General features: G+C 43.7%; 1 protein-coding gene across 2 annotated transcripts in view; it reads left to right on the plus strand.

Moving 5' to 3' along the window:
- Positions 1–12,728, plus strand: part of TULP4 (TUB like protein 4) — a 248,843-nt gene that overhangs the window by 33,797 nt on the left and 202,318 nt on the right. For both annotated transcript variants that reach the window (XM_066596090.1, XM_066596091.1), the window contains exon 2: positions 1,049–3,092. In XM_066596090.1, the coding sequence (XP_066452187.1) occupies positions 2,841–3,092 (252 nt within the window). In that variant the 5' untranslated portion in view covers positions 1,049–2,840. The remainder of the gene's footprint in view (positions 1–1,048; positions 3,093–12,728) is intronic.

Below are 12,728 nucleotides of genomic sequence, written 5' to 3' on the forward strand. Positions count from 1 at the left end.
CAGCCTAACTACTAACGCAATTGCTTATACGTTTGTGACCCACTTGATCTGGTTGCAGAACCTAATAAATAAGATGTTGTACAGTGATAGAATGAGTGACGTGGCTTATTTGAATTTTATTTTAAATATATCTACAGCTGAAGTATTGAATGCTTGTTTTCTTTGTACTTTTTTTGTACTTTGTAGACTTTCTTTATTTTGAATAAATCCATAAACATAGAATTTATCCAAAAGAACAGAATATGTAAATCTCTCCTCTAGCATGTTGAAAAATGGCCTGAATTGCAAATTTATATACGGTTATAAAGTGATTACACTCAAACCCACTTTGTCTTGACTGATGTGGCTTAGGGCTACTCCCAAGGTCAGCTCCAAGAGGTCCCTGGTCCCTACCTTTTTAACCCTTTTTATTTATTTAGAAGGATATGTTTTTTGCTGCATAGGAGCTCTTGGACATTACTTCAGGAGTAGTCTCAGTAAAGTGATAGCTGACCCAAACAGGTAAAAAAAAATAATGGAGTGTGGTGCTGAGTGATCAGGTAGAGCAGAGTCACATAACAGGCTGAGGTCTGGATAGGCAGAGTGTGGGAAAGCTGGATATTCATGCAGAGGGTCAAATTAGGAAACGAGCTGCTTAAAGAAACCCCTTCACTGGAACACTGGTACCTTAAATAACCTGGGAAAGGCAGTGATAGACTGGGCATGTGTGAGAGTGGCCTAAAAGATAAGCTGAATGCATGCACATAACCTATCGGCAATGGCAGGAAGAGCGATGCGGAGCTGGAAGCTTAGCAGAATGAAAGTCTGAGGATGCTGGCAATGGATCATTCCATTGTTGAGGATTTGAAAGCTTTAATGTGTCATTGTCATAGGTACAATGTGGTGGATGACTGATTTGGGTGTTGAAGAGGAATTGCCCCATGAGCGCTCAGTTCTTTATTGGACTATTGTGAATCCTAATGTAAGTTATACTGAAGTTATTGAAATAATGTGAGGAAGTGATTTTGTATTGTATGTTTTTGTAATGAGTCTTTTTCCTCTTTTGTAGGCAACCACAAGATTGTTACTGGTCTACTGTGCCTCCTCAATATTTCCTACAGCGCAACATGGCCAAAGCCAACTTTATTGCATCCCGTTGTTGAGCTTGTGCAGTCATCTAATTTCATCAAACTGTTTGCACCATTATTTTCAAATACAGAAGAGTAGACTGTGTTGTCCCCATACCAATCATACAGCTACATTGTGATGAAGATCATTCAAGACCTTAAAAGAAAACCACCTAGTTGTATTATCCTAACTGAGTGTACAAAGCAGTAGTACATATTAAAGGCTCCAAAACTCATAACTAAGAAATAAAAGGAGATGCCAATGAGTCAAGACATCACAGGCCAATAAATAACAACGCCTAATGTGTATTGATGGTGTGGAAGGGAACACGTTAGAAATAACAAGGCAACTCTGGGCATTCTTCTGACAAATAGACTTGACTGCACTGTGTGAACTGGGTCGTGAAATTAACTTACTTTTTTCCCTGTATGTCTTTTGCTCGCCTCTTCTCACTTTCTCAGATGACTTAAATATCATTTAAATCATAACTTGGTAGATGACTGATTCTTGAAAAAGAGAAGCATGCCTACTTTCTCCTGCTTCAACCTTATGAATGACCAGAGGCTTAAAGTAGCAGTTTTGCTGCACCAGTAACTACTTTTAATGCCTGAGAGATCCAATGAAAGGCTGTAATAATTACATCTAGAGAATACTTGTTTTCTTTTCTATCCATTCAGTTTTTTTCTCTTCCTCACTGAGCTATTTTCTAGTTATTGGCAGTAAGACATTGCACTTGAGTCTGGTAATATAATTGATCTTGGGCAGAACATAGGCAATCAGACTGGCATTAGGATAATGAGTGCATTGTTGATGTATCAGTGTTTTAGGAATAGCAGGGAGATTCACAGCTAGCAGTGACAGCCGCTGAGCAGAGCAAACATGGGACAGTGTCTACTGCCTATACAGAATTGTCTTGCTGGACCTTGTAAGGATCACTGTTTTTGGACTGTCGATATATTTTATTGCACAGCTTGAACATTTTTATGTGGCCAGCTGCATAACCAAAATGTGCAATAGCTGTATTGTAGACATAGCAGGTTAACATTTTTTTCTTTTTTTTCTTTTTTTGCACAACTGGATATTGTTTAAAGCTGTTTGGAGAAAAAAGTTGGCCTGGAAAAAAATTGCACAGTTTATGTGCCTTTTCCTTCTGCTCTTTATGCAAATATGTGTTGGCTGCAAGAACCTGCCAGAAAGTAAATTGCCGTTAGAAAACACAATATGAGTTAAAACAGTTTTGCTGTGCACCTAGAAGACTCTGGTGTCTGTACTTTAAGCCTTAAATACTTGAAACCTTTACAATCCTCTAATTTATGGAAACATGTCTGTGATGTTATTGGACAGCTCTATTGCTATCCTGGAACTGGAATCTCAGGCTGCATAAATTTTTGCATAGTAACTTGCTGATGAGACACATTGTGGAATAAAACAAAAGGCAGGACGAGAAACCATGATTGTCCAAAGGGAAATCAACCACACAACCTTCATGACAAGAATCCAGACTGCTGGTTAATTTTATAAGCCAAATTTCCATTGTTTTGTACATGAATAACTGTTACTATGCATTAAGAGGATGTTCATAGGCACTGACCGCTTACGATACTTGAGGTCAGCTTTAACACTTTGAGAACTTTGGTCTAATTTAAATGCACCTGATTTTTGAAACTTGGTTTATTTACTTTACTTTTAAACAAGTATTGTGAGGAGGACTGAGAACAAAACTTTGTAAAAGCATGTATGCATCGGTCGAGCATGGGCCGGTTCTTTGCAGCGATTCCAACATTTTATGCCTGTCTTGGAAGGGAAGGGTGCCAAAAAGTGAAAAGGAGAAGCCAGTGTGTCGAAGGCGCTATTATGAGGAAGGCTGGCTAGCTACAGGCAATGGAAGAGGAGTTGTGGGCGTTACATTCACCCTAAGCCATTGTAGAAGAGACCGAAACACACCTCAGAGAACCAACTTCAACCTTCGAGGTCACAACAGTGAGGTAGGTGTTTATTTCCTGTTGTAAAAGTTGTAATGTTCTACTTATCGTAAGTTGATCATAATATCACATGCTCCGATATTGTTAGTATTAGGGTTACCACCAGGGTGCGGGGGCCCGGGCTGGCGTCTCTGTCCGGGGTTTCCCCATTTTGGTGGTTGGTCGCGGCGGCCGGCGGTGCACCCCGCATCGTGTGTGGGCGTGCCCATCTGCTGGTCGGCCGTGCGGCACCTGGGCTGTGCGCGTCACCGGGGGGAGGCGGGTTCATAATTCTCCCTGGCGGTGATGTGACTTCAACAAGGGGGTACATATGAACCTGTTCAGCCTGTCTCTCATTGCCAGTGTTTGGTTTTGATCCGTTCTGCCGACACCCGCTATCTCTGACTTTGACTTCCTGTGTTTGACTACTGCTTGCCTCTGACTTCGTCTCTTATTATCCTTCGGTACTGCGCACATGCTATCTGCTGGTTCTGACTCTGCCTGGTTTTGACTATTCTCTGGTTGCTGTATACTTCCTGTTACTTTCAGGTTTCCACGTGTCGGTCTCCCAGTCCCTCTTTCCCGGGATCCCTGACACTAGTCCAGCGTAGGGACCGTCACACAGTTGTCGCCCTGGGGGGCAAGTAGGTAGGGACACGGGAGAGGGTTGGCATAGGGAGGGAGTCCCTGTCCATCTGCCCTGGCCAGCCCTAACAGACATATTGATGTTATAATGCTTTATGGGATTATTTTTTGAACTTTTAGTATAACAATATTACATATTCCTAACACTTTACTGGTGTCCGTTTTGTTTTAAGGGGGTTTGTGGTGGTGATGTTGTTGACCTCAACCAATGCTTATAACAGAGCAGCAGCCCCTTTGGTTTCTTTCTAAAAGTCAATTCTGATTAATCATTTAGTTAAAGTTCTTGCGTTGCAGTTCCTGCCCTAGCTACTGGTTGGTAGTGGTGAGGTTTCAGAAATAAAGCTTAAGTGCCACGGCCCGTTCTTTCTGGGTATCTGACAATGATGAAATATTTTAAAGATGTACCATCAATGCTTATAGTGGGAAAACCTTCTTAAAGACACTGTGTGATAATATTTGAAATCCTTGTTTATGTGAGTGGAAATCTACTGAACTGCATTTCCTATATATAGCAAGTAAAGTCTGAGATTTGTGTCGAGCCTGGACAAATCTTGAGGGCTTGAAGCCAGCTACTAAAATTTAGGAGCCAACGATGGTGCACCTTGGTGGCACTGCAACGCTTGCTATATAAATGAGACAAATGTTGGTCAATCTTGCTGATAGTGTGACGTTTATGGAGGCATCTTGAGTGTCCCACAATAGCAGACTTTTGTGGAAACAATGATTGAGCATACTGGATTTTAGCCTCCATCCAGAAGAGTGTGGCTGCGTCTTGTATCCCACGTTGAATACAGTATTTTGGGGAAGTCAAGGGAGAGAGAACTGTCAATCAAATGAGTGCATTCTGAATCTCTCTTAAAAATGGCCAGCCACTTTAGCAGCTTTATATTTTAGAGCCAATAACTGTGTGAAATCCTGTCACACATAATCTAGAAAGCCTTTGCCTAACAAAGCTTTGGGGAAATACTTTCTTGATTACAAATGATGTTATTCAATCCTGTTTTTGGCTCTGTAGTTATGGCTCACACATTGAGCCATGTTGTTACTTTCTTAATTAAGCCGAAAGATGGTAACACAATCCAGTTACAATGCTTTTGTACTTATGTTTTTTAAAGTAAAAATTGCATCCTCTTGACACTGGTTTCCATTTTTAAAACAAGGTCTGGACTCAGCCCCCTCTACATATCTGCTAAATCTATCCATAAGATTTTTGAGTTTTGGGGAATGTATATCCATCCAGGCAAAAAAGCAATTGTGAAGTTGATCTCTGATGTTAGATGAGTAAGTCTCCAAGGGGCCTTCCAGTTCATCCCAAAGGTTTTCAGTGGGGTTGAGGTCAGTTCTATGCAGGCCACTCAAGTTCTTCCACACAACCTTTTTAAAATAAGGGGCCTAGCTCCAACCCTGAAAAACTGTCCCATACTGTTATCGCTCTATTAAGTTTTACAGTAGGCGCTACTATTTTCTGATATCCTGAAAATGAGTACACAGTGTAGTCAGGCAGCAAAGAAAGCAAGCCGAATGCTCGGCTGCAAAGCTAGAGATCTTAGAAAGAAGCAGATTGTGATCCTGCTGCATAAACCTCTGGTGAAACCACATCTGGAATACTGTGTTCAGTTCTGGAGACCTCATCTACAGAAAGACAATAGTATAGAACGGGTACAAAAATGGTAGAAGGTTTCAAGAACTTATCACGAAAGAACTTCATCAATATAGTCAGGATGGGGACAGAATCAAAACTTTTAACGAAATACATAAAGTTCAGGAGGGTAGTGTATTCATTAGGAAGTTAAACACTAGAACAAGGGGGACAATCTGAGATCAGTTGGGGGAAGATTACGAGAAACGTCAGGAAATATTCTACTGAAAAGGTGTGAACAAACTTCCAGCAGACGTGGTTCAGGAATCAGCCGTAAATGAATTCAAGCTGTGTGGGATAAGTATATATCTATTCTAAGAGAGAAATAAAAAGGAAATATAAAGGCGGACTAGATGGACCTTGTTTTTTTCTGCAATCAATTTTCTCTCTCACTAAAGCCTGGTTTAGATCAGCGATGGCTTAACGAAAACTGCACGATGTCAGTGCAGTTAGACACAACGATTATCGCTCAAAAGACGGCTTGGAGCCATTTTTGAGCGAAAATCATTGTCTAAAAGGGCCTTAAAGGGGTTGTCCCGCGGCAGCAAGTGGGTCTATACACTTCTGTATGGCCATATTAATGCACTTTGTAATGTACATTGTGCATAACTTCTGTATGGCTCATAATTAATCAAAAGTTTTTCACTTACCTGTTCCGTTGCTGGCGTCCTCGTCTCCATGGTTGCCGTCTAATTTTTGCCGTCTAATGGCCAAATTAGACGCGCTTGCGCAGTCCGGGTCTTCTGCTTTCTCAATGGGGCTCCGTGTAGCTCCGCCCCGTCACGTGCCGATTCCAGCCAATCAGGAGGGGTTGAAAAAAAAAACAAAACCCGTTTCGGCGCGGGACAACCCCTTTAAGGCTGAAGAATTAATCAAACTATTATGAGTAGTATTTAATCATTTTGCTGAGGCACAAGTCTTAGGCTGTTCTCACACAGCCGTTTTTACAGCGTTTTAGCAGGTGTTTGAAATGTCTGCTAAAAACGCTGTACTGAGCTTCCATTGACTTCCCTGGGGCTTCTCAGACGAGTGCTAATTGAATGCTGTCTGTTCTATTTGAGTGTGTTTCAGCACCTGTTAACGCACCACATCACCCATTGCAATGATGGGGTGCGTTAAAAACGCTGTTGACCTGTGTGAGACTGGCCTAGCTTTTGTCAAAGTTGTGAAATCAAGATGAGCCTTACCCCCTGTGGCCGGGAGCAGTAGGGTGTGCAACCCGTCGGGGAGCAGGGCTGTGATGATTAGAGGGAGGACACTATATGGAGGCTATGATGAGGAGGGGAGAGGACAGTATATGCAGACTGTGGTTGGGTGTGTGCACTGTACGTGAGGGATGGGATGACTGAGGGTGGGGAACCCCATTCTTCATATGTTTATAACAAAAGTTCAAAACCTATTCTCTTATATAAGGGAATCGCATACACAGCTATTTCTTGATTGATTGTCCCATTCAATTCTGATACACAGCAATTCCTTAATATATACTGGTTCTGTAAATCTCTGATGGAAAAAACAGATGTCTTGGTATTTTTAGCTTGTTTGGCAGCAAAACAAAAAGAATATTGAGAATAAATTGAAAAAGAATCAAGGTTTTCATTTTTAGCCAAATCGCCTAGCCCTCATGCTAGAAAGGAGCAGTGCCGGCAGCACAACCAGTAAACCGTTTGCAGCGAGGCTTCCGTTAATGCATAGCCACATTAGAGTCCGAATCGTGGCCCAGAGTCTGTATTTAGAAAATCAATATATGTGGCCGCATATATAATGCGATAAAATTCAATTATCTTTATTACTTCATGTGCAGTAACAGCAACGTTTCAACCTAATGTGGTCTTTCTCAAGCTTAAAATGCATAGATATTCACATACATATATGTTACATAGTCTAATTACTGATCTACCAATCCCCTGCCATTATCAGCCATCCAGGCATATTCCCCCAAAGTTGCTATACACTGTGGTAGGTTGAGTTCTTCGGAAATCCACTAAACCCAGATCATCCGTTAGACTGCCAGGTAAATCATCTGTAAATCATCACTCCGGAGAACTCTTTTCCAGTGCTCTAGAGTCCAGTGGTGGTGGGCTTTACACCATCCCAGCTGAAGCTTGGCATTGTGCATGATGATCTTGAACTTGTGTGCAGCAGCCTGATCATGAAGCTCCTTCCACAGTTCTTGTTTGGATCTCTGTAGAGAGTGATGGAACAGAGGATTTTTACATCAGCAGAGTGGAGCACAGTGTCAATGTCTGCAACAAATCTTATGCATATTATGCTCTTATTATAAAGTTACATGTCCTTATCCTATGAAAGTGTGACATATAATGCGTATAATAGTGACTTATACATACCTGTTTTGTTCTCTTCCCCTATGGATGGTTGTTTTGAATAGCCTGACAGTTGTGCTGGTGATTTTTGAATTTCAGATTTGTAATTGTGAAGTATTTGGTGTATTTTCTCTCAGGAGTAAATAGAATATAGATCCACTATACTTCACAACGTGTGAAAATATTGTTGATACGTGCAAAGTTGTTTTTTTTTTCCCTGCCTTTCATCAAGACTCCACTTGTTTCGTTGTGGAATGAATGAAAGTGTGTTGTGTCTTGGTGCTTACAGTGAATTCTTGAATATATAGAGGTGGGAGGGTGAGGGAAGGTTTGTAGAGAAAAAAAAATAAACAGCTATTTCTGGCTTCTTCTCCGGTGGGCATTGAGTGATCGTGAAGGGGATGCCTAAGGTTTGAAACCTGCTTGATTTTTAAGGATGCTATATTACTTATTAATATTACATACATATTACTGTATGCAAAAGGAGCAGTTCAGTACTTCATTCTGGTTTCAGCAAATAAGCATTTCATAGAGAAGTGATATACGTATATTCCTTTATGTCTGACCTCTCGCACTGTTAGAATAATATGTTGAAATGTGTTTCAGTGGCACAAAGACAGAGATTAAATTACTGCATCTAGGTAACAAGATTTTGTAAATAAACTTTAGAATAGTCAAAACATGCCACTCATGACTTTCAACATTACATTTGTGGATAAAGTCGGGGGATTCGAAAATTAAGGCAATTGACCAAAGTAACATTACCAAATATTATTTCTGTTAAAGCATAAAACAAAATGCATGGTTCTGTTCCTACTTTAACTTTACCCGTGTTATAATAAAATTGTGTCCAACTAAGGCCGGCTGCACACGGCCGTGACCGGCTCCGCCGCGGAATTACGTGGCGGAGCCCGTCACGGCACCCCCCAGAGACCACAATACTTACCTGCGGATCCGGCGTCCTACGTCCCGCATGACGCTTCGGCGTGACGCGCCGCAGCGTCATGTGACGCGCCGCAGCGTCAAGTGACGCGCCGAAGCGTCACGTGACGCGCCGGCCACGTCACGTGATGTGCCGGCCACGTCACATGACGCGCCCACAGCGTCACATGACGCGGCCGGCTGTGTCACATGACGCGGCGGCGGTAGGCGGGGAAGTGGTTTCACACTATCTTCCGCTGTGCTACAGCGGAAGATAGCGTGACAGACGGCTTCCATTGACTGCAATGGAAGCCGTCCGCACGTACACCCGCGGCAAATAGAGCATGCCGCGGGTGAGGACGGATGATTTCACGGTGCGGAATTCCGCAATGGAATTCCGCACCGTGAGCATTGAGCTATTAAGTTCAATAGAACCTAATAGCTGCGGGCAACGCGGCAGATTTTTGCCGTGTATTACACGGCGGAAATCTGTCCGTGGGAAGGAGCCCTAAGTAGACCAGAGACAGAAATAACGGTTGGAGGAAGGCTTAAAGGCGGGGAAAAGGCATGAGAAAATTAGGAGGGGTAGAAGGAATTAGGCTATGCTTATTGTTTATCATATTGGTACGCCTATGTTGGAAAAATAATGGTAGACTCTTCTATTGACTAGGTCAGGGGTCCTGTTCCTTCATACTGGGGAGGGGAGAGGATATGCTTGATGGTAAGCTGGCAAGGTCAAAGATCTGGCTGTTGGATTACATAGACTCATTGTAAGAGAATACTGGTGCCAGGATGACCAGGTTTTTTCATAAAGCGTTTCGCAATCCATCAGGACAGCTACCAGCTTCTCAATAACCATAATCCACGCTAATTTTGTTTTCACAAGGTCGATACTAACGGCAGTTTTCCTCCAGAAGCAAGCGATAGCTATCCATGCAGCAAGAAAGCAATAAGATATCTATTTATATATGTGTCTAGGGATGTCAGGGAGTTGTTTGCCCAGTAGAGCCGCTCATGGCGAATTTTGTAACAATACGTTTGAAATGGAGAATATAAGGAATACCTGAATCCAGAACCTATGGAGCCTAGGACAGTTCCACCAAATATGTAAAAAGGTACCCTTACCTCCACATCCTCTGAAACATAGGCCTGTTCCTGTAGCACGTATCACAATTAAATGCAATAATATTGATCAGGTTTGGTCTACAAGAGTGTAATCTGTTCTCGTGTAACTGTATAAACTTCCTAAATAGATTCTACAGGGTATTCGATATATGAATGACAATTATTGTGTAGGTGTAAACTGTGTATCTCTGCATAGCCATAGATACCACTATAATGTGCAGGCAAGCAGAATTCAAGCCGGTAACTTCCTCAGCCATGAGAAGGAGTTATTCATTGTGAAGTACTCAGAAGTGCACACAACACCTGATGTAGTATCTGGTGTAGACTTGTTAAGGAGAGCGTGCAAACACAGGTACTTCTCAATAATTTAATTAGCTCCGCAGGCTAATGTGAAATTCATGCTGGTATACTATTCAGATCAGAAGGTGGCTCTGCATGCTCCTGAAGAACTGCTTCATTAATTTTACAGCTATCAGTTATACCGGTCACTTTAGAATTAGCCAGGGTGTGCAATGATTATAGTAGGCCTAACTGTTTAGATGCCATAAATAAGGTGATTAGACATCCCGATTTAGGCGGGACAGTCCCGCTTTGGGATCCTGTGTCTCACTTTCCGCTGAAACCCCTGCGGGACAGCCATTTGTCCCGCTTTCAGGATGTCGGGTCACCATTCTGCAGCGCCTCGGGCCAGATACACACACTGACGGCAGTGTATGCATCCAGGATCTTTGTCCCCTCCTTCCCTGATCTCTCCTGTTTGGTTCTGCAAGAGGAGGTGCTGCTGCGGGTGCATACACTTCCGCTGCTGATACTGAGGCTGGAATAGCGGAAACACATGGTGGAAATGCTGCGGAATGTCTGCAGCTAAAAAAAACTGTCAAAATCAGCACCATTGGTGCGCAATTTGTTCTCTGCCTTTTTTTGAACTTGCCTTGTACTTTTTATAATGACAGAAGTAAAATCCTACGTCGTGATAAGCCCCGCCCCTGACCACACCCACATGTCCCGCTTTGACCCTGTAAACTTTATGATTTTTGCATTTCTTTTTAAATACTGTGTTTTTTATTGTAAGGTTAGTGTGTTTTATACCTTAATTATATTGACACCCATATCGATTGGAATTTGTTTTAATTTTCTTTCACATGGGCAAAGTTACAGCCCATAGGGAATGAACAATTAATGATTTTTATGCTTGCTGAAGGTCACCCATCAGCTCATTTGTTGACTGTTCTCAGTAATACACAGACCAATTATTGGGCAAACAAACAAATGTTTAGAGCAGAGGTGGCAAACTCATTTGGGGCCACATCAGCCTTATGGGTGCCTACAAAGGGCCGATTGTAATTGTAAGACAGTATAGTAATAGTGACCCCCATAGTGGCCGCAGTAGTAATAGGGTCCCCATAGTGGCCCCAGTAGTAAGTGACCCAAGTAATAGCAATAACCCCCTTAGTCGACCCAATGGTGAAAGTGACTTCTATAGTGGCCCCAGTGGTAACAGGAGCCCCCAGAGTAATAAAGCAATCCCATTAGTAAGAAACTCCAGTAATAAGTGACCCCCATAGTGGCCCCAGTAGTGATAGGGTCCCCCATTGTGGTCTCAGTAGTGATAGTGACGCAAGTAGTAATAATGACCCCCTTAGTGGCCCCACTGATAATAGTGACCACCATTGGGACCCCAGTAGTAACAGTGACCCTCATAATGGCCCCAGTAGTAACAGTGACCGCAACAGTAGTACCAGTAGTGATTGTGGCCCCAGTAGTAACAGTACCCCCCCATCCCCCCAACAGTGGCCCCAGTAGTAAAAGTGACCCCCCCACATCAGCCTCCGTACTAATTGGCTTCTGGTCTGCCAGCATTTCTACAGGCATTCCACTCACCCAGCCCCTGCTGAGCCTGTAACCGCTGGCCTCTCTCCTCGGCATCCACGCGGCGTACAGGATGGCGCACACAGACACGGCAGGGAAGAGGTCAGCAGTCAGACTCTGCACCACCGCTGGACTGGAGCTGCAGGCTGTGTGAATGAAGTGTCTGTTAGGGCTCTTTCACACGAGCAAAATATTGGCCACGCTTTCACGTCTGGCTGATTTTACACTGCCCAATAGAAACCAATGCATCAGAGCAAATGGGCGCATTCCCGCGCGTAAAAACTTCCGGCAAAGGCCGCCTGCACATGGCCGGGTCGGACCCCGCATGCGGGATCCCGCAGCGGAGTTCGACTCAGGGCCCAGCCGGCGGCCCCAGCCTAATTGTCTGGCGTCTTCTCCTCTGTGTTGCAAATGTGCCGACTGGCGCACGTGCGCAGTACAGATGACGCCGCACCGTCGGTGTGGTGATGACGCAGCTTTTTCAACCATTCTGCAATGATCATAGAATGGCCGCAGGACGAACGGCTTCCATTGACTTCCATGGAATCCGCCGTGCATAACCCCCCTCAAAATCGCAGCAGTCGATTTCCACTCGTGGGCAGGAAATCACGTATTTTCATAGCATGCTATAGGCAGGATTTGCTGCGGAATCTGGAGGCGGATGCCCTTGCTCCGGATTTCACAATATAAATATGCCCGTGTGCAGGCACCCAAAGATAGCGCATACAGTGCGCATTCCAGCTGGCTTTTTTTAATGCTGGGCAGAAAAGATAGTTCTGGAACTATCTTCCCGGCCGAAATACTGCGGTTCCCATAGACTTCTATGGGAGCTGCCGGAGAAGGAAGTGGGAGGGAGTTTAGCGGCAAGTAGCTTCAGGCTGGGTTCCCACGGGACGGAAATCCGACGGAAATCTTGTGGTTTGGTCACACCGAAAAACCGTGAGATTTCTGCGGGATAAGCGCAGCTTCAAAACCCGCGACAAACTGCTGTGGGCTTTGGGGCAGTTTCACCGTCTGCATTCTGCTGCGGCTGTCTCTCCCTATAGAGAGAGGCCGCAGTGGGAAAAAAAAGAAATGACATGCTGCGGTTTTAAGTTCCATGCTGCATCATCGGTTCCCCCGGCTTTACCACGACGG

The sequence above is a fragment of the Eleutherodactylus coqui genome, chromosome 3 (assembly GCF_035609145.1).
Source record: "Eleutherodactylus coqui strain aEleCoq1 chromosome 3, aEleCoq1.hap1, whole genome shotgun sequence".
Taxonomy (NCBI): domain Eukaryota; kingdom Metazoa; phylum Chordata; class Amphibia; order Anura; family Eleutherodactylidae; genus Eleutherodactylus; species Eleutherodactylus coqui.